At 34.7% G+C, this 25,276-nt stretch overlaps 2 protein-coding genes across 2 annotated transcripts; both read right to left on the minus strand.

Moving 5' to 3' along the window:
- Positions 1–876: 876 nt before the first annotated feature.
- LOC145589669 (transcription factor MYBS3-like) lies at positions 877–7,093 on the minus strand. The gene is made up of 3 exons (XM_081646333.1): positions 6,288–7,093; positions 3,429–3,625; positions 877–1,630 (listed from the first exon to the last, which is right to left on the minus strand). The coding sequence occupies exons 1-3, from the start codon at positions 6,643–6,645 to the stop codon at positions 1,100–1,102; spliced, it is 1,086 nt and encodes a 361-aa protein (XP_081502459.1). The 5' UTR covers positions 6,646–7,093; the 3' UTR covers positions 877–1,099.
- A 9,354-nt stretch (positions 7,094–16,447) lies between these two features.
- Positions 16,448–24,540, minus strand: LOC145589668 (NADP-dependent malic enzyme-like). Its single transcript, XM_081646332.1, has 20 exons — positions 24,306–24,540; positions 23,864–24,135; positions 21,981–22,101; positions 21,796–21,870; positions 21,318–21,469; positions 21,126–21,231; positions 20,907–20,972; positions 20,143–20,238; positions 19,985–20,056; positions 19,790–19,873; positions 19,620–19,718; positions 19,222–19,269; positions 19,075–19,128; positions 18,879–18,977; positions 18,692–18,781; positions 18,487–18,564; positions 18,215–18,289; positions 18,040–18,130; positions 16,819–16,947; positions 16,448–16,726 (listed from the first exon to the last, which is right to left on the minus strand). The coding sequence occupies exons 1-20, from the start codon at positions 24,333–24,335 to the stop codon at positions 16,638–16,640; spliced, it is 1,926 nt and encodes a 641-aa protein (XP_081502458.1). The 5' UTR covers positions 24,336–24,540; the 3' UTR covers positions 16,448–16,637.
- Between the last annotated feature and the right edge of the window lie 736 nt (positions 24,541–25,276).

The following is a 25,276-nucleotide window of genomic DNA, read 5'->3' on the forward strand; positions in this document are numbered from 1 at the left end:
AGAATATAATTCATTCAAAATTGCCAAATTAGAAATTAAGTATTGTAGGAAATAAATTAGTTTTCATAAGATTTGACAAAAAAAATAAAAAGAAAAAAAAAAAAAGTGGGAAAAAAAAAGAGAAAAAAAAAATTAAAAAAAAAATAACCGGAGGATGATATCATCCTTGGTTTTGCCTTTTTTTTTTTTTTTTTTTCTCTCTCTCTCTTTTGAGGGAACTTTGTCTTTAATATTTAGTTATTGATTGATGTTTGTTTTTAATAAAAATAACTAAGTTAGAACCCGTGCATGTATTCCTTGACACCTTTTTTCAGTTTTAGCAATCATATTTGCTCAGAGCTGTGCCCAATTAATTCCCCAGATTTTGTTTATCTGGGAATATAATTATCTTTTTAAGTATCAGTAGAGGGGTATATGCATCTTTTTATATACTAGTTGAGGATTACATTTGTAATTTCCAAAAAGCAAGTTGCAAACAGCCAAACAGTATTTGGACACCTCGCCAAAAGTACTAAATTAATGACCACGTTTTTTCAATATATTTACAAAAATGCCACCAGATAAACAAAAATTCGTTTATTTGGCAGATAAACTTGTATTTGCCCATTTGCTCAAGGGCACATCATGATATCCATCCTTTACTAACATGCCTTCTTTACCACAAAACTGTTAGTTGACTTCAACAAATAAAATGAGAAGACATGCATGATACAATCTGCAGCAATTTTATGGTGTGATTAGTCCTGATAACATCTAACTATTTGGTTATAACTTAAAATTCATTACAGCAATGGAAGAAAGGAGGCCATATCAAATAACCGACAAGAGAAACTCGATTCTTCAAAGATGATGTACAAGATAGCCATTTTGTTTCCCTTCTCTTTTTTTTTTTCTCAATTATTGAAATATTCTAGTTTCCTTACAGGGAGAAAGAATGTAAATCAACTAATAAAATTTAATCTAAAAGGTTCATAAGCCAAAGACAGAAAGCTAAGAACTGCTATCAGCACCCTATTACCAGCTACAATAAAGATAGTTTACATCATACAGAACAGAAGACATCCAACAGATGGATAAAAGATTCTCCTCTTCAAATCCGTTAGACTGCTTGAATCACGCTGTTCTTTCCTTCAGTGAGGTCTAAGCTGCTAACAGGAACACTTGCATGAAATGCTGATTGTCGAGATGGAGCACTTAGAAGATTAAGAGAGAGCTGGGGAGGAACTACATGGGACTTTTCAGTCTCACTGAGATTGAGTTGAGACAGTCCCACAAGTTCATCAACATTCACAGGTTCTTTCCGAAGAACTGGGGTGGGCTTTAGGACCTGATGCTGCTGTGAGTTTTCACCATTTTTATCCTCTTCGGGGTGGATTGCGGGTTGTGTCCAGAAGGGTGGATATGGAATGGGTACATAGAAAGCAGGAACAGAAGGTGTCAAGTTGTTCGGGAGTGACTGAGTTTCATTATTTGCTTTAACTTCTTCTGTGGAAGTGGCTTCCATGGGCTCAGGCTCTGTACTAAGAGAGAGATCTAATGATGGCAGTGAGGTTGCGTTATCAGTTTCTCTTGGTTCAGGCGGAGGGGGGAGTAATTGTTCTTCAGGCACAGTCTCAGGCTCTTCAGTTACCTGAAACATAAGAAACATAACAATATGGATGAATTGACCAAAATTGTTCAATAAGTTCTTGTAAAAACAATTTTCCGAGTATGAGCATGTACATCCAGATGCAATTTGGAAAAAACTAATTATTTCTAGAATAATAAGTGGCCAGGAAATCAAGGCCTAAAACAAGGTTAGTGGAAGAACATTTCAAAACTATGCACATATAGTACTATCATTGGCAAACTCTACTACTGGGTGTTCTTACTCATGAACCCTACCCAAACAAATCCAACTCAAAAAAACTAATATGCCTTAAACACAAGGCACTATTGAGTATTGAAAAATAAATTCTAAAGACTTCTAAACATAAAGACTAGTGTATAACAGGCCTCAGCCCTTAGTGCAATAAGTCATTAGATAGAGAGGCAAAACCGCGAGCGATTTAGCAAGTAGGGGATTTGTTCTCTTTCAGACATGGGAATACCTTCAAGATACCACACAGCATGTTATAAATCTGACCAATAGGCTATTACTGCCTCATAAGTGCAATCTTAGTATGTAATTAGACAGATACTATGGTGGATCTATGGTGTCAGCCAGCAAATTGTCAACTAGTGAACTAGCTGAAAGCGAAGCATAGGGCCCCATTCCCCACTGTTGTTTGAAAACCTAAGCATAATTAATTCATACATGTGGGTTTCTAGGTAGTAAAGACACTTCTAGAAGGCTGCATGTTCTGTGTCCAACACTCAAAGACCAACAGAACACAGATACAATATAGAGTTGTGTCCACAGGATAGTATTGATGGATTTATAAGGAGATACAAAGGGCAATGATGGAAAAAGCCGGGAAATATAGAAAGTGGACCTTGGAATCACCACTAAATACATTTTGAAACGAGAACAAACAAAAAAGAGTATGGCCGTTCTTAAAGAGTCAAAGGTAAGCAGGCTCAGAACATATATTTGGCAATGACACATATATGAACAATATACATTCAAAGAAGAGACTGACTGTTGACTATCCTAAATATCTCTCCACATCCTACATGTCCGGATGTCCCCATGTTTATCATTTAATAAATGGTGAATGGATAACCAGATATGACAAGCAAATCCCAATGAGACCATTTTATCTTTTACAAATTTAGCAACTTCCTTGTATGTAAGAGACATCTTAAACATATTAGTCCGTAATTTTTTTCTTTAAAAAAGAAAAAAAAATCAGGTTCTACATCCTTGTCATCTGTTCTGTGCTGCAAAAAATGTCATGACTTAATACTGAGATACCAGACTATACATAGCCGCTTGTTCATGTAAAATTTATGTTATCCATGAAGCTTAACTCTCTCTTCACAGTATGGGAAGAAAAAAAAAAAAAGGAAAGGTAAATAAAAAATGGCGTCATATACATGTCATTACCATTAGTGCAGCATTAAATCAGGGTTAACAAAACAAGGAAAAATTGTCAAAAATAATACAAACTTTGAACGGTCTGCTATAAACAAGTCAATCTTATAATTAATACTAAATAATACAAACTTTGAGGGATATCCGCTTTAAACAAGTTATTTTACCTACTACTTATTTAGCCGGTTAATTTTTTTATTTATCTTATAAAGTTGTTTAATAGTTTTAAAAAAATAATACAATGTCACGTGTCCCGTATTACCTGATCATGAGGTAACTAATCGATTTTAACTTGTTTAAAGCAGATGCCCCTCAAAGTTTGTATTATTCAAAAATACTTAAAAGTGTGACTTGTTTTTGACGGATTGCTCAAAGTTTGTATTATCTTTGACAATTTTTCCAAAAAACTAACCATGTCAAAAAGGCTAGATCTCCTCTTTCTATGACTGGCATTCTTCTGTCGAATATAGTATTTCTGAGCATGACTTGCCACCTGGGTAGGAGTCCTCGACACCACATAGCTGCGTGCAATCCCTCTCCAATCTCCTTTACCCAACTTCTGCAGACCAATTAAGAATAAACGATGCTCCTCCTCTGTCCATGGTTTACCTGAAAACAGTATTACAACAGTGTTATAATAGCAATCTTTATATCAGGCCAAATTATATGATAAGACAAAAATTATTCACATTTGCAGTTTCAGTATCATACAAAGAAAAGAAGAAAATAGCAAGCTAGATGTCAGGCCAAACTATATTATGAGATGAAACTCATTCATATCTACAGGAATGATGAAATTTGTTCACATCTGCAGATTTCAGTTCCTCACAAGAAATGAAAGTCTATATAGATGGAGTTAGGATGTGGGCAGGGATAAACCATTAGTTCAATAAGACTATAGGCAAACAAATTTAGCATCTAGGAAAACTGAAATTCTCAAAATCAGGAAAACCAAAATCTTTGCAGAAAAGCTTACATATATCTATGGTTTGTCTCCGCATACAAGGTAACTAAAGCAAAGATCACCGGGGGAGGGAGGGGGAACAAACAAAGGCGATCAAAGCTTTGTCAGCTGATTAAAAAATCTTCCAAAGATTAGGTAGACTCAATATAGTTGACATCCTGACATGGACACATCCCTCAAGTCCATAGTAAAAGGGCATAGGAATTCGGTAGAGTTCAGAAGACAAAAGCAAAACCATCAAGACCTAAAAGCAACAAAACAACATCAACAAGGTTTCCGAAAACAATTCCAGTCCACGAAAGCATGTGAGGCCATTTAAAGCTGTGGAGAAAAAAGGGTAGTGCTAGTCAACCTTACCAAACTACCAATTACCTCACAAGTATTCTCAAAACATTATTGATTCATGATGTTGGAACAACATGAGACAAATCAGGCCCCGCTTTTTCACATGGTACGCCAGCCACTGCCTGTCCTACCTATCTCAGCTAATGGGCCCAAACCCAAAGGCAACCAGCCCCTAAAACCCTTCCCTCATATCTATCCCCACCCAAACCAACCTCCCTCTCCCCTCCACAGTGAAAATAGGACAAGGTGAGATAGAGCAGCTACTCCCTCACCCTAAAATACGTCTAATCTTGCTCATCAATAGTGTTTCTTGCATTTTCACTAATTACACCAAGTCAGGACACACCAATCCTACTGCTCCCTTCTAATCCACCTGCAACTCCAAGGCCATTCACATGGAAAAGTTCAGGAATCCTAAGTTGACACCCAGTAAACATCTCAGTCTTCGTCATAGGCCATTCATGTGTAGTGGTTGCAGAATAAAAAAAAAAAAAAAGGAAATGTAAAGTTACTATCACGCAGTTGGTAATGCCACCATTATCCATGCTCATTGCAACAACCCAGCAGTCAGCAACTTCTTGAAACATACACTGATACAAATTAATGAAATTAAACACACCCACCATCACATTGATCAAATATACAGAGCCCCAAGATCAGCACACCTTGTAAGAGTTGTAACTACTGCATTCAGACAATCTATAACTTTTACGTGACTCAAAACACACTGTCCTTCTACATTGCATTAGCACGTCCTTATGACCAGTATCATTAACAATTACCACATATAAGAGACATTCACACACAATCAATTACGATCAAAAAGCTTCGATTAGTCCAAGAACCTGCAAAACTCCTCCCAAGAATCTGAGTAATCAATGGAACAATACTAGAGACATGGATCCCCACAACATGACTCGATACAGCGAATCATCTCAGTGTGTACTGTCGCATGCAGCAGTATACCTTGAACACACATACTACTAAACTAATCTCCTACTAGGATAAGGGGCTATCCATAAATTCTAATACCAGGACCACAAATGTTTAAGATTATCAAAAAAGCATGAATGTCTAATCCCCTTGAAAATCAAACATGCTATTCAACAGCACAACAACCAACATCGTCCTATCAAAAAATTCCAATAACAAACCAATACGTGGAACATCTATACACCCCTCAAAATCCCAAAATGGCCTGATAGCCATTCCGCCAATATACCATCCATCATTTCTTTCCAACACCACAATCCCAAAATTTGGTTTCTATACACGGGTGGTAACATTTTACTTCTATCCCCTTCAGGCTTCACCCCCACCTCCCAACTACTATACTATGGTCCTGGATTACGTACTATTGTATGGTCCCAGACTAGTACATCCTTCACTCACAACCCGCTCACACGATCACGCCCCTCAACTACTATCATATGGTCCTGGACAAGGAGATTATGTAATATCGTATAATTCCGGGCTCGTACTCTATTCACTCACAAGAGTCACAAGGCTCACAACGCCCCAACACTAACAGGGTTATTTGCTACTATAGCAATATCCTTTCAATTTGTTTATTACATTAGTATAATTGGAATTATCAAGTTATTAACATACCAGGTACAAAACCAGAACCAACTGTATCCATCATCATTTATCACCAATCCACCAACTTCATCATAAAATTGAAAACTAAAAATAAAAATAAAAAAAATCAATAATTATACCAACTTATATCCACTTGCTCAAATCCCACATCACATATATTGGCTTTATCCTCAATTCTCAAAATCATACTTAAATGCTTAAAATAAACACATAAAAAACACCCATAAAAATCCACAAATATTTACTCATTACGCAACCGAAAATAACATTAAAAAAAAAGGAAAAAATACCCAAAAAGGCTAAAAAATATATAAATGATCCAAATAATCAAAATTTTAAAAATCTAAAAAAAGGGCCCACCTTTTTTCCTCTCAGAACGACGATTAGATGAACAAGAAGCATGATTAGGATCATCAGAAAGATACCCATGATCATCAGAAGCAGAATTAGCATTATTATTATTTGGTGAAGCAGCAGCTGATGAATTTGAGTGATACAAAGACAGATTTCCCATACTTGCACTCTTCTTCATGAATGACCCATCTGTCAATCTCACCCCAAACAACCTCACCCCACCACCACCTCCGCCGCCGCTAGCGCCGCCGCAACCGGACGAGATACCGGCGCCGGCGGTTGAGTTAGCTGTGGCGCCGCCGCGAGTTGGGCATGTTCGAGAGTTGTGACCGTTGTTTGAACAATGAGAACACCGCCTTGTCATGGCGGAGTAAAATGGGTGTGTCAACTTTTTTAGAAAAAATGGATTTGCATGTAAAATAAAAAAAATAAAAAAATTGTTTTTTTTTTTTTTGGAATTTGGGTTGATGATATGAAATAAAATGGTGAGATTGATATATGATTTATGAATATATAATAGTGAATTTGGGGAGATTGGATTGGATTGGATACAATTTGAATTGGGTTTTTGATTAGATGAAATTATGAAAATTTTGATTTTGATTTTATGAATTGTAGAAGAAGAGTAAAAAGATAGTGAGTGTTTTTTTATTTTTAATTTTTTATTGTGGGGGGTGATTGAAGTTTTTGTGTGGTATTGTCATATATTTATAGGAGGAAGAAAGAAAGAAAAAAGAGGGATTAATAGTTTCCAAAAAAGGGAGTTATAAAAGGATTATAAATGAGAGGAGAAGAGATCAAGGAGGAGAATGAATTAACGCGGTGTGTGTCATGTGTGGAGTGAATCCAACGTCCTGCCTGCTTTCTTTTTCCTTTTTCTTTTGTGTTCATACGATCATGTACGGACTATGGAGTATTTATATTTATTTATAGGAATATAATTGTGAAACAGATGGAGTATTATTAATATCAACGAGAAATTTGAATTGATATTTTAAATTTAGTTCTTTCAAAAAAAATAAAATAAAAAAAAATTTAGATCTAGTTTTGATTAGTATGAAAAATGTGTAATAATTCTAATATATTAGCTGTAAGTGAGTTAAATGCAAAGATAATGCAGAGTTAGTTTTTAAAAACGTAAGGATAATGCGGAGAGCTGGAGACTTTTTAAAAGGAAATGTTACAACTTTTATTGTTTTTTATTTATTTAATATAACGCGTAAAAATAAATAAGTATATCCTATATATAAGGTAAGAGATCATAAATAATTTGTATTAGAGGGAAAGAAATCAAAGATTGGAGGTAAGTTTAATTATTAGATACAATTGTACAGCTTTTGTACACTCATCAGAGTAATTATATGGATAAATTTACCAAGCTAAGCATAATCTTGACAAGGAGTAGACAACTGTACTATCCTACTCTTGTTAGGAGTTAAGTGACTAATATACTCTAAATTTCAATAAATAAATACAAAGGTCTTGTTCTCTTCACTTTATATATACGAGTAATGAAATGAAAGTATTTATGTTAAACTTAAATGATTTTTATTGAAAATAGTTATTTTTACTAAACATATACTTCCTCCATTTTTATTTAATTACAACACACTCTTTTGGCACGCATGTTAAGGAAGATATTAGACTAGGTAAATTAATTTACAAAATTTTAACACCTATAAGAAGAAAGGGATAAGTTGCTACGGTTTAAATTTCATAGCTTAATTTATTCGTTTACCTAATTTTATCACCTCATTGATAAGCGTGATAAAAGGTGTATTGCAAGTATAAAAAAACAGAGGTAGTACGAAATATTAATTTTAGAGAAATTCAATAAGTTTAACTACTTAAAACTTATCTTTACTATATTTTAATTATCTATTTAACTATTCCAAAAAAAAAAAAAAGTGATGACGTCATAATTATGCACATGTCACTCACATAATAAATTTTTTCCCGCCTAAATGCAAGGATGATGTCATCTGTTTTTTTGGAGCTCTCATATTTAACAATTTTAAAATTTAAATATTAAAAGCTTCTACATTACAATTACAACCTATCAATTTATCTTTAAAAAATAAAACGGTTGTAAATAGCACACTAATAAATGGACTCTTACATTGAAATACGTATAAGGCAACGTTGAACAGGTATTATATCATAATTTTGATGAAAATCTAAAATTATAAAATTACAAATATTTTTGTACAAGGTGCATAATTCTTATATATATTTATCCATTTTTTTAAAAAAAAATATACAAATTTTAAAAATAGATTTTATATAAACCGTGCATCGCACAAGTTCTAACCTAGTTTTTACTGATTGAAACTTATTTTTACTAATCAGATAGGTAAAGTTTTGGATGAGACGGATTCACGTAAGTCCACCATCTTCATTCTCCTTCTTCCCCTTTCTCTCTCCTCCCGCCCATTAATGGCGGCCAGATCCTCCACCACTCTCTGCCTCCTCTCCCGCACCTCTCAACTTGCCGGCGATAAAGAATGATCAGATGCAACTTGCTTTGGCGATCAGTGCTTCAAATTCGGAGTTTCGAGATGATCTGGAGAATGACCAGATCCGCGTTGCTACTCTGTTGAGTTTGGGGAGGGTGAATTCTATTGATAATGGTCGAGATAAGGAGGATTTTGGTGAGGCGGCTTTGTTGCGGTGGTTTTGGGTGAATTTGATTAATTTGATTTTGGGAAATTTGATTGTGGAATTGTTAATTGATGATGAAATGTAGGAGTTTGTTAGAGATGATGTGAAATCGAGGGTTGAGGAGAGAGAAAATATTGTAGTCATGGAAGAAGAAGAGGGTCAATGGTGAAGGAGAAAATAATGTCAGGTATTAGATGTTTATTGTTTGGTATTTGATTGCTATTGTTTGGTATTAAATGTTTATTGTCAGGTATTAGATTAATATTAATAGGTTTAATATTTGTCAGGAATTAGAAAATTTTAGTCAGGAATAAGATAATTTAAGTCGGGAATAAGATAATTTTTATCGACAATTTAGACAATTTTAGTCAGGAATAAGATAATTTTTATCAGGAATAAGACAATATTATCGATTTTATACAATGTTGGTGCTCGGGCTTTGATCAGGTTTCTCTGACATGCGCCTTTTTGTTGCTGAGCCCGGTCTCACGTGAGTCCGTTTTACGCAAAACCTTCTCAATTAGATATTGTATTTGTTTTTTACTTTTTTTTTTTTTTGTAAAAATTAAATTATTTTATTTTTTTAATGAACTTAACTTATTTTAGCTGAACTTATATAACTCTTTTTATTATTATTATTATTATTGAATATTATGGTAGCAATTTCATTATCTCCTTATGAACAAAAAAAAAGGTAAGTGGAAAAAAAAATTAATGAATCAATGTATCAAATTTTTATGACGTGAAATTAAGGTATTAGTTAGAACATAAATAAATTTGGGGTTACCACTAACATATCATATCACTAATAAATAAATTTGGGTAGGACAGTTCAATTGGTTAGACCTTCCCTCTCGATTTCGGGGATCCATGAAATTTAGATAGTTTTTTTAGGATTAAAAATTTACATTAGAATTTAATATTCGATAAAATTATAATATTTCATACTTGTACAAGAAATCAATGTATCAGTTAGAAGATACTCCCTCTGTCCCATAATACTTTAGTATTTGTTATGCATTTGCAAATGCATATCAAACCTACATTAGTACTTTCTCGAATGACGTGACACATAAACGATTTTGAAAACGCTTTTTAATATATAAAAGTATAGAAGTATAGATATAGTTTTAGACTACCAACCTTTAAAAATGTCAATAACCTAAATTCATCTAAAAAAAACATTCAAAATAAAAAATCAAAGGACTCGTTTGATTACCGTGGGAATTAAATTACCGTAGGAAGTTTTGATTCATGGGAAATAAATTCACTTGCTAAATTCGTAGGAAGTGTGAAATATCTGTTTGGTTGACATCATGGGAAATAAATTCCCATGGAAATTTAGGGTTTTTTTTTTTTTAGTTTTAATTTTTATGATGATATTTGAAGTAAACTTCATTATTGAAGTATTGGAGAAAACGAGGGGTGCTATTGATGATGATGAGGTGATGAAGATGGAGACATTATGGTGATGGTGGTGATGAAGGTAGATGGCAATGATGATGGTGATGGTTGATAATGAAGGTGATGGTGATGATTAGGTTCTAAATACGGGTCTGGGCCGCACCCGCAAATAAAGAGAGAGAGTCCACTTCACAAGTCCAAATGAGGTTCCATCTCAAAATATATGGTAATAGGAGGAGTAGCCCCTTAGCCTTATAAAGTATTTAACTCTCTCTTTTTTTCAACCAATGTGGGACACTTAGATGTGGTGATACTTGAGAGGTCTATTCTTCAACACTACCTCTCACATATAAGGGCCTTTTTTAACTTTGTCTCATGTGATTTTTCGGGTTAGAATGCTTCTTCACTCCCTCTCACATGGACCTACTCTTGGCCTAGTGAACTTTAGCCATTTAAGGTCCCATATCGTGGGCCTATCTCTAATACGGGTCTGGTCCGCACCTGCAAACCAAGAGAGTGAGTTCACTTTACAAGTTTGAAAGAGGTTCCATCCCAAAACCATATAACAATAGGAGGAGTAGCTCCTTAGCCTTATAAAGTGTTTAACTCTCTCTTCTTCAACCAATGTGGGACACTTACATGTGGTGATACTTGAGAGGTCTATTCATCAACATTAAGGTAAAATGATGATGATTAAGGTGGATATTAGGAGCAAATAAGTATCGGAATTTTGATTCATCGGGGGGGGGGGGGGGGGGGGATGGAGTCAATGATGTTGACCCTGATGAGGTTTTGATGATGATGTTAATAATTAAGCAAACTTCTATCTAATAAGAGTCTTCTAGTGTTTTGATGTTTGCAGGATAAGTAAACTCTAGGAGTTGAAGTGAGGACTGAAACAGAGGAACCTTAGAAGACTAAGGATGACAAGTAAAACAGAAGAAGAGTTCCAGAAAGAAGTTCTACGAACAAGACTGGATGGAACTACAAAGTGTTCCCTGACAGGAACACATCAAGAGCCTCCTAATAGGAGCAAGCTTCGGTGTAATGCTGGAGACACCAGGTTGTAATGACTTGGTCTGCGAATTCTAGTGTAATGCTAGAAGAGTGACAACAAGTTCTAGTGTAATGCTGGAACTTGTCCTGCGGTTCTAGAAGTGGAACATTGCCCTGAGATCCAGAATACATCAAGACTACAAGAATCCAGAACAAGAGTTTCAGAGAAGCAACATGAAGACGAAGAAATAGAAGTATATTGCTCTAGGATTCATGTAAGTATGTTGGACATAAAAGTCAGTCTAGAACAAGTTTATATAAAACCAAGGTGAACTCCGGACAGTCAATGAAATTAGAGTCATTGACTTGTCAGGAACTCAGAGACTATCAGAGTTCCAAACCTAATAGGAACTTAAGTGTGCACGTCTTTAAAAGTCGGTTTTAATGATATATATTTACCTAATACGTCCATATCTTTTAGGGATTTGTTTTACTAAATTAAGATATTTATTTTCTAATAAATCCCTTTTGGAAAAAGATAAGTTTGTTTAGAAAGTATTTGTAAACAAAAAGATAAGTTTTGAATAAAATCTGATTTTATGTTAATTATATCTTTATAATTATTGACAAACTTTATTCTTAACAAAAAGACATATTTTCGGAAAACTTCTTTTTAGAAATTATCTTTTAAACTTATCTTTTGATAAAACCTATCTTTTGATAAAATCTATCTTTTTCAAGATGAAATGAATAATTCGAGTGTACTATAAATATGCTCATATGTATTCATTCAAAATTGAGGCTGACGTAGTATAGTGCTCGTGCTTAATGGTTTTATCCTTCACCACGAAGCTAAGTCAGTCCTCCTGGTCAAAGTTCTAATCAGGTTTTGGTTTCAGTACGTCCAGTGAGTTCTAGACAGATCTCGAGTGTCCAACATATTAATTTAATCTCTTTATTAATATATATGTATTTAGAGTTATTCAATGAAATCTTATAATGGGAAAAAGGGTTTGAGTATTTTGGGTATTGGGGTGTGATGAGTTTGAATTCTCTAAAATTCGTGTAGGAGTTTGAAAGTCTCTAAAATTCTTGTGGTAGCTATGAGTGCACAGTGAGTGAGCTTATACTGTGAAGTCGAGTGTAGGCACTCCGGGAGTGCTAAGTGAACCTAAGTGGGACTTAGGTTGGGTAGGATAGGGTTCTATCAGGTAGCAAGTGTCCGTGGAGGAACTTGTGTGAAAGGTCTGTGCTAATAGGTTGTAACTAGGAATTGCCCTATTATAGTGTAATGTTTGTGTTGAAAATCCCTTGGAGGGTCGAGGTTTTACTTCCAGTTGGGCCCTGGAAGGTTTTCTCGTAAAATCCGCTTTGCACTCTTTAAGTTCCCAACTTTAACTGTTTATTCCGCAAAAATTGGCACTAGGAACTTACTACAATTCACCCCCCCTTGTAGTATAACATTCGAAATAACAGGTGACTCAATTCCTCCATGTTATGGGAATTTCTATTTCGCAGGATATCCCATTTTTTACATTTAAAGCTAACCAAATAGCAAGTCACTGTTGCATTTCCTAGGAATTATGATTCCCACCGGAAATCACTTGCAACCAAACAAGCCCAAAATGAGTAAATTAGAAAGAAACAGATATAACTTATATAACACTTGTCTATTTATGCATGACCTAAGAGGCTAAGATGGCACATACTAATGCTTTAAAACAAATTTTGCGCTGTCGTAAGGTGTTAGATCATGGTCTACATGCACCTTTGTAACCCTCCCATTGCTCTTGGCCGTGACATTGCAATAGATTGGCAACAATCGTCACAATCTCCTTAAAATGACCTCAATCGCTACAAACATCAAAACGATAAGGCTAAAATTGCTAGGAAGTGGTCATATCCACAAGCTTGTTGCACCACAATAAATGCCAATAATTTGTATAGATAAGGAATTTTATGTATTTATACGTACAACAAAACTAAGAAAAATTTAACATGAAGCAAAACCAAATTTGTTTTTTCAGGTAGTTGGACTCCAACACACTTGGGACTATTATTTGATATCTCTATTTGGACGGCCTATAATTGGCTAATTACGGCAAAGCTGACCACATTAAAGTACTTAATAATTATAAGGAGTTTTTCTAGTTCTTTTCTTTCTTTTGTTTGAAAGAGACTAGAATATGACGAGATTTTTTTTTTTGGTGCATTTTAGTCAAATTATCTAGCCGCCTTCAAAATTGGGGTTTGTCTTTGTGTTAATTATGTCGTTAAATTCTATTTTTACGTACTCCTAAGTCCTAACCTAATTAGAAAGAATCATACTCTTAGAGAGTTAGAGTTTTATTCATCACATTTTAATAAAACATATTGTATCAGCTAAAAATAAGTTCACATTATACTTCACTATTTTGTCAATGCACATCTTATATCTATAAGCTAAGAAACACAAGCAACATGTGTGTGCTCGCAATATAAGAAATCTAATAGGCTCTATTAATATTAATGGGTGTAAGTATAAAAATTGTTGATAAAAAAAATGTATAAAATAAAACTTGTCAGTAAAAAAAATATGAGTAGTTTATGAAATCGTAGAGTATTTTTTTTAATGAGTAATTAAATAGGATGATAGTTTATTTATATTTTTTTAAAACAAATCTAAAATGGTGGTTATTTTATTAAAAAAAAAAAAAGAATAATAAAAAATAAAAAAAATAAGGGAATAAGGAGTAACTTGAAAAAGTGAAATTTATTATCTAACATCCCTGTTCACTTTATCTTATGTGTACTTTAAATTACAATGAATCTCTCCTATTTTATGTTGGTCTATTTAAAAAATCAAAAGGTCCTAATAAAGAATAATGAGTAGCTAAGTTTTCCTAAGGAAAAATAAACTTCTTTTACACTTCGTTCCTTTTCTTTTCAAAATCAAACCAAATTTCCTTGAATTTCAGATGGTCATGCTCATGCATGTGACTTGTGAAGTTGTGAGTAAGAAATTGTGAAATCCAAACGCGGTTATATTTTGGAGAGGGCAGCTAAATTGAAGTCTAAAAAACCATGTGATTCGCATTTTTGGTCATTTTAATCTCATTGCTTCTTGTTTGCATCCATTCACATTAATTTATACTATAACTCATTTGTCATTACTCTTAGGATAGTATAAAAATTATGTAGCAATGATCAACAAACAAGAACAAATAGGCTACTTTTCAATTTTATTTATTTATTATTTTTTTTTATCATCTTGACCAAATATGGACAATTACTCATTAGTCAATCACGTGTTCATGCATTATTGTCGTATACGAATAGACTATGTAGGATATATTGAAATAGTTGTCACTTGTTGATATATCTAACTTAAATTGTTACAAGTATATACTACTACTGTGGGGGTCACTAATTACAATTTAAGTTCGACAAAAATAAATTAATTTTATTACAAATAATTTTAGTTGAACAGAATAAGCTTTTTTTTTTTTTTTGATGCATCTCCCTTGTTGATATATCAAGATATTTAATGATTAAATTTATGTTTGAGAAGCATGAAAACAAGAAAGTTACAACTCGGAGTACCATCAATTTAAGTGGTGATGAAAACAAATATAATTTTCTACCCACTAAAAAAAAAAAAAAAAAAGCATTATGTAAAATCATGCCTTCCTTAATTATGAAGACTTTAGACAATATGTCAATAAATTCCGGGGGAGATGAGGAATACTTTATAGTGTTCCTGGTATTAATTCTGAAAATGAATGTTTTACATTATTAATCTATTATTATAGATAAAGTCACGTGGCTTACATTCAAGATCAAGGGATGAGCACAAAAGAATTCCATTATTGTTATTCTAGGCAACATGTTCCTAATATAGTGTTATAGATAGGATTTGAATCAAGAACTTTATCTCATTACTTTAATCCTAATGTCACTATTATAGCCTATATAGGTACTATTAGAAGTTGCTGATATATTCAATAATTATTATAAATACAGTCGCGTGTAGATTTGGCAAGAGGAAAAGTACGATTTCCTTAGAAATTGCTTAAACAAAACTAACTTTCGGAGAACCATCCATGTAAGATGATTAAGGTAAAATGTTCTTAATTAAAATAAATTAAATGGATAATTGGGGCGCAACGATGATAAGAAGCCTTCTGAACACGAAGATGAGAGCTAGTTCACTGTATGAACTTGTTTTTAATCATTAAAGAGGAAAACAAACTAATAAAATAATTTCAAAGAAATAAAATGGGTTTTAAACTAGAGTTACAGAATGTAACGTAAATCCGCAAGATCATGCGTGATTCAACTCGACTTTATCGTATACACAAGTACTTCGTATAATTTAGTATTATATTTTGTGATACAACAGAAATACAGAATGCTAAATGTACTTAGGTTTGTAAGGGAATGTTTCATGCAATGTTAGATCTCTGATTTTGGTAAATATTTTGAGTATTTATGTTCCAAACTAGAGATAATCTAGTTTTTGTTGATTAGCAGAGTGATATTAAGTGTAATTCGGATACTCGGGTTTCAAAAGATTTGATTGTGCCCCTAGTTGTGGCTTTAATAAGGATTCGAGATGGTGTTGATTGCAAAATGTAGGTACTCGTAAATTGTTAAAGGTGATTCTGAACCCAAAGGTGCTAAAATAGATTAGAACTCATGAAGCGAAGCTAGGGAAAAGGGCAATAACCAGGGAGATATCTACCCTCGACCTTTTTATCCCCACCAAAAACTAGGAGGTTTATTCAGACTATTTATGAACCAGTTTCAGCGACATTATCAATCAAGAAATGTGATACTAGTACGGTTCTACACACTTAAACTCCATAAAGTTATACATTAATCTTAAGAATTCATGGAATAACACTAGTTAACTGATTACACAAAAGAATGTACTACTCTGATAGCATCCCACTCGCCACCCTTCCCCCCCTCCCCCCCCCCCCCCCCCCCCCCCCAACCACCCTCTTTTTCTGCATACAAATATCCTAGTTAAGAGTTCGACTTCATATATTGTAGCTCTTTTCATCATCATCATCATCGGTACTTCTCTGAATTATTCTAGCTTCTAATCTACTTTTAGAGTCTTTGAGAAGTGAGGTGTAAACACATACACCTCTATCATACTTTTCCTCTTTTTTTCCTCTTTTTTTTTCAAAGTTGAAGTGTCTAATACAAACATTACATGTGACAGACAAATCCATACGATAAACTAATTTATGAACTTCAACAAACAACAAGAGGGGGAAAGGATTCCATAAACTGCTCAAGAAAAGATCACCTATAGCTTCTGTAGGCAGGGCTGTACATGCAGCTCTCAGCATACTTCACTAAATTCTCTGGTTGCGGTAGCCTTGTTGCGAGACCTGAAAGTTATCAAAGATGGGTTATATAAAGTTATACAACTCCATAAATCAAGCATTACAATTATAGATTTTCAGCACAAAGAGAAACTCACCCAGCTCAAATGCTTTAGTTGCCACCTTGGCTGCAATATGGGCTGATATTTTTCTGATGTCCCTAAATGGAGGGTACAAAAGACCCTTAGCAAAATGCTCCTCGGTTACCTGGGCTGCAAGAGCTTCCGCTGCATCACAAACAAAGTATCATAAGCAAGGACATGAACAATAAATGACCTCAGCTTAAAAAATACTCCGTAACTACTCTCTGTCCAAAATTATAATCATATATACTATTTCAGATGTATATGAGGCCCTAAAGATTTCTTTTATTGCTCTCAAATTCTCAATCCTTATGATCCTTGGTCTCCCAAACTTCAATTTAGATCTCTTATATTCCAAAATTCCCTAATTCTAGGAAGTCCACTCCTCAACGATGAACATGTTGTAAACATGTAACTGATTCCCTCCCATCTAAATTCTCAATCATTGCAATTATACATATTCATATGAATCATATCACTCATCTATCTAAAAAATGCAATTATGCTTTACAGCTTGCAGCTGCAACCCCTTACTCTGATGTTTTAATAGGGTAAACATTATGATGTGTATTAACAAAGTTGCCCAAGTATAGTCCCATAAAATTTGCTCTTTTATATTGGAAGAAATCACAACATGCTCCATCACTCCTCTCCGCTCAAGTGGCAATGGGTACTAACTCTATAAATCATATCGCCATCAATGCATCTACAACAAAGCGCTATCCATAGCAAATCGGGTGCACCCAGAAACAAAATGAAAATTTGATAACAAGCAAAAAAAACCCTCCAATTATGTTGTTCATAAGAATATTGATCTAGGTTGCAGCCTCACATGGTATACCAGAGTGAACGAATTTGGTTTACGGGATACGGTTCCAAAACCACACTCCCATCAACACAGGTTGCACCAAATTTTTGTGGGTACCAAATCTGCACCTACTTATACTCTGATCTATATCTACTTCTCCTAACATTATTTATCCTTAAAGATAAGTTAGCTAAAAGCACCAATTTAACCACCATTAGATGGCTCGACAAAGAGTGGTTTTCGCCTATGTCTTGAACTAAAACCCAACTATTTATCCAAAATATAAACCACACCAGTGCACCACCATACCTAGAATCCTAGATCACTTGACATCCTATTCCCCTCCTATCTAGTTGTCATACTAATTACGGTGGGAATATCTTTTCACATAGCTGAGAAAATCAGTAATACAAAATGATAACACTTACAAGCTGCTAAGAGCATGTCATCATGAACACGGATAGCACCAGAGATTATCAAGCCAAGACCAAATCCAGGGAAGATGTAAGCATTATTTGCCTGGAGAAAAAAGTTAACAAAATTAACCTTGGCCATATTTTAAAATGAGGGTTTACAATGTTATTTAGTCACTAGAGTAAAGACCTGTCCAGATGTAAAAGTTCTCCCTCCATATTCGACAGAATCAAATGGACTTCCACTTGCAAAAATTGCACGGCCCTGAAAGTTGCAGAACAAATGAACAATAGTACAAGTTATTTATATATTTCCAGAGGCATAAACAATATAGAATGTAGAACATACAATTTTTCAATCTCCAAGTACTTACCAAAAAAACAAAAGAGCACATTTCAAATGAGATGAAGGGGAAGAATCAACATAAAAGAAGAAAAACTTTGCATTTGTTAATTATTTACCTTACTCCATGTATAAGCCTCCTCAGCTGTGCACTCTGATTGTGAAGTTGGATTAGACAATGCAAGAATGATAGGTCTCTGCATGAAAGTCACATGAAAAATTTAGCTGTTTTCTCCAAAGCAATTACTTTCCATAAAAAGAGCAAGGACACGAAAGGGAGAAGGGGCTGAAGGGAGATAACAAAACAATGATGTAAAACAGTACCTCATTAAATGTAGCCATTGCCTCAACCACATCCTTGGTGAATGTCCTTCCAACTCCCGATGACCCAATCAAGACAGTGGGCTTCAAGGTCTACATAAAAGGATGGGAAATGGAAAAAGAATTTAATGCATACTATTGAACATACATAAAAGGCAATTAGGAATGGAGAGGACAGGAAGAAAGTTACCTTAACAGCATTGAGGAGTCCTGTCACAGGTTCATGCTCATGAGCCCAGGGCTTCTTAAAATGTTGCAGTGATTCTTTGCGACCATTGACTATCAGTCCCTGTAATATACCATGCATTAGAGTATTAGATAAACGGAAGAAGACAAAAATTCAACAGAATTGATTAAGTACAGTATGTTCTATGTTTTTTTCTAACCTTGGAGTCCACAAGCCAGATATTCTTACGAGCCTCCTCCACAGGTGTATTGGTCTGCATTAATAAGCAGCGTACATTGATTCAATATAATACAATGAAAAAAACCAATAAGAGCTATATCTATCAACAAATGAATTGTGCTCTAACCTGTTTTGAAATTTCAAGAGCTATGAGCTCCGCTATACCTGTGCCAGCCTGGATTATGAAACAAGAAACATTTGAGCAAAGAAGAAAGGAAATACAAGAGTATGTAATTATTCTTGCCAAACTACCAGAAATGTTAAAGGAAGAAAGCTAGAAAATATTTCAAAATAATAAAGCCGATTTCTATACACTGATTTGCTTTTAGGTGAGAAAAAATAGCAGAAAATAAAAATGGCCAGAAAATGGCTGATAAGAAAAAAAATCATGGGAGATCCAAATTTGGAAACTTTTTGTGCTGAAAACCATGGAATGGCTCCTTCCAATTTTACAGCTAGCCCTAGACATAATTTCAAGATCAATAGGTATACCATCAATTTAAACAATGTGCAATTATAATGTACCTCTCCAGCTCCAAGGAATAAGTAAGTCTGGTCGGCTAATGATTTCCCCACCAATTTTTGTGCTGAAAGAAGTCCAGAAAGGACAACAGAGGCAGTACCCTACAGCAGATAAGAGACAGAGTTAAAATGGACTCAAGGATAAGCTAATGACATTACTGACTTGAGATTACCTGGATGTCATCATTGAAGACAAGGTGGGTGCTACCATATTTTGCAAGTAGATCGAATGCATTGTGGTTAGCAAAGTCTTCAAACTGCACAAATTTAAGCATAGGATTAATGGAGGAAAGATGTACGGATATGGCAATAACAAATACAGAATTATTTAAGCCAAAAATATATTTACTAAGTTCTTATAATATCACCTGAACAAGAACCTTCTCTCCATAAATTTGCTTCACAGCAGTCATGAATTCATGCATGAGTTCAGCATACTCCTGCAACAACAAATAAATAGACTTGGTATCTTGTAGAACTCAGACTAAATAAATCGTCTCCATATTGTAGAGTAGCAATCAAACACCTGTCCAGTCGCTCTCTTTTGCCGAAGTCCAATGTAGAACTCATCTTTCAACAATGCCTCGTTGTTTGTTCCCACATCAATAGTGACGGGCAGGCACTGAAAAAGTGCATTGTTATATCAGCTTTCTATTCTCTTTGCACATTTATATGTACCCAAAAAAAGGAAATTGCATTCAAGTTTGACCTGATTGAGCTCCTTATATACATCATCAAACATCACATTCTAAGACACAATAAGTCAGGAAACCATAGCGCGTTGATATGTAGTTACTACGGGCATAAAGAAGCACTCAAAAGGGCAGTAGCAACTTGTATGCTTATAGGCAAGGACACTAGGCAAGCACATAAACCACGTGCACGAACAAGAATTATAAAGGTCAAAAAAGTACCAAGCTACAAAACAAAGGCGAAATGGCCTTCATGGAACCACCCAAACCACATTAAAAAAAAAAAAAAAAAAAAAAAAAAAATCAGTAAAATCAGAATTTTAAACAGCTATTTAAGGGCCTGTTTTGATTTACTGAACTGAGCTGAACTGAATTGAATAGAATATTTTATGAGAGAAGGAAATTAGGAACTGAACTGAACTGATTGGAGCTAAGCTAAACTAAAATTGAACTGAAGAGAACAGTGCTAGTGAAAAGCAATATATATTCTTCCCTTCCACTAATAAATTTTTGCATTTCAGAAATTTCTGCTATTCACCAAGAAACAGAAAACAGAATAAACAAAATGGGGCCCGTGCATGAACAGGCAAGCACATACTGATGATGGACGAATTCCACCAAGAGCAGTATATAGAGCAAGCTTTCCAACTGGTATTCCCATTCCCTGAAAAGATATAGCCCATTACAATTAGTCATCTTCATAACTACAGTAAAGCTCATCAACTGTGAAGAGAATGCGCACAACCCATAATAAAGTAAAACTATATGGATATAAAACAAAATTTAAAAAAGTAAAACAAAGATACAGATAACTTACTTGGCAACCAAGATCTCCAAGACCTAAAATCCGCTCACCATCGGTAACAACAATAACTTGGATGTGCCTCTCCGGCCAGTTCTTCAGCACTTCTAGGACTCTTCCCCTGTACAAATCACACTCAACTGTCAACTAAATGCTGCAAAAGGACTTAACTTAAAGGATAAAATATAATTCAAGGTACAGACATACTTTTCCTTCAAACTAATAAAGAGACCCTGAGGTTGCCTGAAGATGCTCCCATACTTTTGGCAGGCTTCGCCAACAGTTGGGGTGTAGACCACTGGGAGTAACTCTTCAACATTCTCAATAAGAAGCCTGTAGAAAAGCCTTTCGTTCCTTTCCTGCAAAAGGCAGAGAATGCAGATATCATTAAATTATACTTGTATCAACCATTTCATTATCCTGTTCATTAATTTCAGTGGTTTGTTGAGTGAAATTGACCGAATCTCATCTTATTGAAGCATAAATAACAAATCATACACGAGGGATATTCATACTAAATCGTTATCAAGCAATCTGCTTATATGCACTAGATGAAACATCATTTTATCATAAAATCAATTGCTTCTCTCATGTCTTCATATAATTAAATATAAATACGAGTAATAAGAAAAATGATGGGAGTAATGAAATGTTCACTCCTTATTAGTCATTCCATAAGATATACCTGAAGATCCATCATTGCCATGTACTTTTGCAATGGCACTTGATATTGACGGATATTATTCATCATTTTCTTCACCTACAAATTGTTAAAAACCATCACAAATGTTGATTACTTCCAAAAAATACGTGAAGCTATCTACTTGAAACTAAAAGAAATAATCACTGGAGTTGCATTTGAAATATTACCTGAACCTGTTGAGGAACAACGGCTGGGGGAAGAAGACCCTGTAAGTAGTGAGCATCTCTTTCCTTCTCTGTAAAAGCAAGCCCTTTGTTGTGGTGAGGATCCCTCAACAGTGAATAACCACTGCAGCGAAGATCAATAATAAGGATTATTATATATAATCCAAAAACCAGATCCCCATGACAAATGCGCATGTACAATATATACTTACAATAGTCACAAATGTGTAGCCTACAGCAGCAGCATAACACAAGTTTTGAAGCCCTAAGTATCTTTACACCCATTAGTTCATTAAATCTATCAAGGGCAAATTGGATTCTTTGACAACAAACTTATGACCTATGTTAGTTAGACTCAGGAACCCATGTCCGACACAGGCCTACCCACGTCCTAAGTGTCAAGGGTCTAATACGAGTACTTGAGGTGAAACGAAGAGTCAGAGTCACATAGCAGCCATAGCTTATGACTCTTTAATCCCCATATCAACCCAGTTCTAACCTTTTATTTACAAAGTCACATTCAACCCTTATACCGACATCATTTTCTAATCCTCGTCTTCAACTTTGAGTCACAAAAGGTGTAAATGAATAATTAAATAAAATAAGCTAACATTCAATCAATCAATCAATCAATCAAAGCCTTAATCCCAAAAGTGGGGTCGGCTAACATGAACCAAATTTGATTATTCCGTGTAGTCATCAACATAAATCTTTCTCCTCCATCCCTTACGATCCAAAACTTCATCCTCACGTAAATCCATGCACTTCATATCCTTCCTCACTCCTTCCAACCAAGTCATCTTTGGTCTCCCTCTTCCTCGTTTAATCCCTCCATGGTCCCACTCTTCCACTCTTCGCACCGGTGCACCCTCGGGTCTCCGTCTTACATCAAATTTATTATTTAATTTCGATTCTCCCAAATTAAATTTTGAAACAAAATAGTAGTAATAATAATCCACAAAAAAGTAGTTCTCAAACACAGTAGAAATGTCTTTTTAAGATGTCAACATTACTGTCTCTGTGATTGTTATATCATACAGACTTTAAAGAACAGTTAGTAAGTTAGGCCATCTCTCCCCGCCAACCTTAAGGCTATTCATCACTCAATACCCCTTTTTTGCCTGGAAGATTCCTTTCCAATTGAAGATTCCCAAATTTCCACATTCCATAACAAATTACATAGTACTTGCACTCTCGCAGAACTTTTAACTCACAAAACGAATCCAATTCTTATTACAAATCAAATACCATTACTTGTCCCATTAAACAAGTGTAAGGGAAGCACAAGCAAGATCGCTCGTGTCTTTCAAAAATATTTAGTCCTAACTATTATCCACCTCTCCAGACCCTCCTTGTTCCCTCTCATTTAGGCAACTTCAACGAGTAAATTTTCATCAATACTACAGTAGCATACACAAGACTTGCTCTCTCCACTTTTTTAAACAAAGTAGCGCAATACAAGAATCAAATCCTCAACACCTTAATTTAGAAATGATACTCCTCACAAGTGTAGCACTTTCTTGTTCTTTCTCTTTTTATCCACCATAATCGAGCTAAATCTAAGAATCTAACCAAAATAATTAAAAAAAAAAAAAAAAAAGATCCATATCATAACATTAATGCAAAAAACGATTATAAAATTACAAAAGTAATACTCCTCCATATACAATAATTAGATACACCATAGCATATATGGACAATATATCAAACATCATAAAATGACTAAACCATAATTTTGACCGAAACAAACAACAAAAAAAGAAAAAACGTGTATGACTAAATAATTACAAACAAATACGTAGTCATAAATATTTTTAAACAATAAAAGGAAGAAATCAAACAAAGCATAGATATTATCGATTTGTTTTTTAGGTACTTTTTCTTACCTAGCAACGGAAAGAGACCAAGGAGTAACAAGCTGGTCCTCCGTGGCAGAATCCTCACCGTACACGTCTTCCACACCACCACCACTGACCGTCGATTTATCATTCAAATCAATTGCAGAAGAAGCTCCTTCTTTCACCTCCTCCGTCAAAACGGTGCCGTTTTCCCCTGATCGACCTTTTGATGGGCCTACCGCAACCCGAACCACCGCCGGACCTCGATTCTGAAACCGGGTCAACCCGGTTGATTGCCCGGGTACCCCTGGTTTGTTACTCTGCCAAAATAACCAAAAAAAAAGTTAATTCAATGACCCGGATCCGAAATTGAAGAAATGGGTATTTGTTGAAATTGAGATTTATGAAATGGGTTTTTATTAAAATTGAGATTCATGAAATGGGTTTTGATTAAAATTGAGATTTATGAAAGGGGTTTATGATAGATTACCAAGAAATTGGCTCTGTGAAGAGAGATCATCTTCAATGGAGAAATTGAAAAATTAAGCCTTTTTTTTAAGTACAATTGGTGAAAGAGGAGAGAGAAAAAGGCTTGATTTTCTCCTAATACTACTCCTCTTTCTTCTTCTTTCTCTGCTCGCAGATCTTCACAAAATTGCAGAAAATTGGAGAGAGAAAGAGAGAAGAGAGGGAAAAAATGTGAGTTGTGATCTGCTGTTAAATATATGGAGTTGATACAGTGATGTAATTACGAAATTGCCATGAAATTGGAGATCATAATAATAATGTGGGTCCCAAAAGAAAAGGGTTTTATAAGGAGTAGTAGTTGTCAGAAAATCAGTGAGATGAACGAATGGCTTAAATGATTTTTTAGGTTTAGTTGGGTAATTAGCACACGTGGAGTGTTGTATGACTAACAAAATTTGGGTTTAAGTTCAATAGTCATTTAAGTTTTATGTGTAGCCAGTGACACGATGTGCTAGTAAAGTAGTAAGGCCTGGTTCTTTTGAGCTATTCTACTCTCCTTAGTAGTTTGTGAAACCTTTGCTGAAATCCGCTCTATTTTGCTATATTCTGCTCCGCCAGTAACTTAAAACAACACGGCCTAAAATGGAAATAATTAAAGATCGAATAGTGTAAGGCCTTATTTTTTTGAGTTGTTTTACTCTGCTCTAATCTACTGAAATCTACTTTGCTATAGTGAGCTCTGCTCTACTAACTCAATTTGCTTTGCTCTACTAGATAAAATTTGTTCTGCTCTGTTGAAATTTGCTCTATTCTGTTCTACTTGTCCAAAACCTCAAAAGATCACAGTGTACGTGGTAGTCAAATGTACAATCTATAAAAGGAAGGAAGAACAAGAGGTCGAGACTGGAGAGGGGGTCAAAAGTAAAACACAATTATGGTACATTGGTACTTAATAAGTTGGGGAGATTACGTCTTAGAGTAATGCATGGATGA

The sequence above is a fragment of the Chenopodium album genome, chromosome 17 (assembly GCF_948465745.1).
Source record: "Chenopodium album chromosome 17, dcCheAlbu1.1, whole genome shotgun sequence".
Classification (NCBI taxonomy): domain Eukaryota; kingdom Viridiplantae; phylum Streptophyta; class Magnoliopsida; order Caryophyllales; family Amaranthaceae; genus Chenopodium; species Chenopodium album.

Bases quoted from the DNA above. Each gene is read 5' to 3' on its own strand.
- LOC145589668 (XM_081646332.1), bottom strand. From the start codon at position 24,335: ATGATCTCTCTTCACAGAGCCAATTTCTTG. The intron at 21,470-21,795 runs GTATATCTTATG...TGCCTTTTGCAG, and splicing joins TGGCAATGATGGATCTTCAG to GAAAGGAACGAAAGGCTTTT. The intron at 18,782-18,878 runs GTAACTTTCTTC...CCTTTTATGTAG, and splicing joins GACTCCTCAATGCTGTTAAG to ACCTTGAAGCCCACTGTCTT.
- LOC145589669 (XM_081646333.1), bottom strand. From the start codon at position 6,645: ATGACAAGGCGGTGTTCTCATTGTTCAAACAACGGTCACAACTCTCGA. The intron at 3,626-6,287 runs GTGGGCCCTTTT...TACTGTTTTCAG, and splicing joins TCGTTCTGAGAGGAAAAAAG to GTAAACCATGGACAGAGGAG. The intron at 1,631-3,428 runs GTTAGTTTTTTG...CTTATGTTTCAG, and splicing joins GATCTAGCCTTTTTGACATG to GTAACTGAAGAGCCTGAGAC.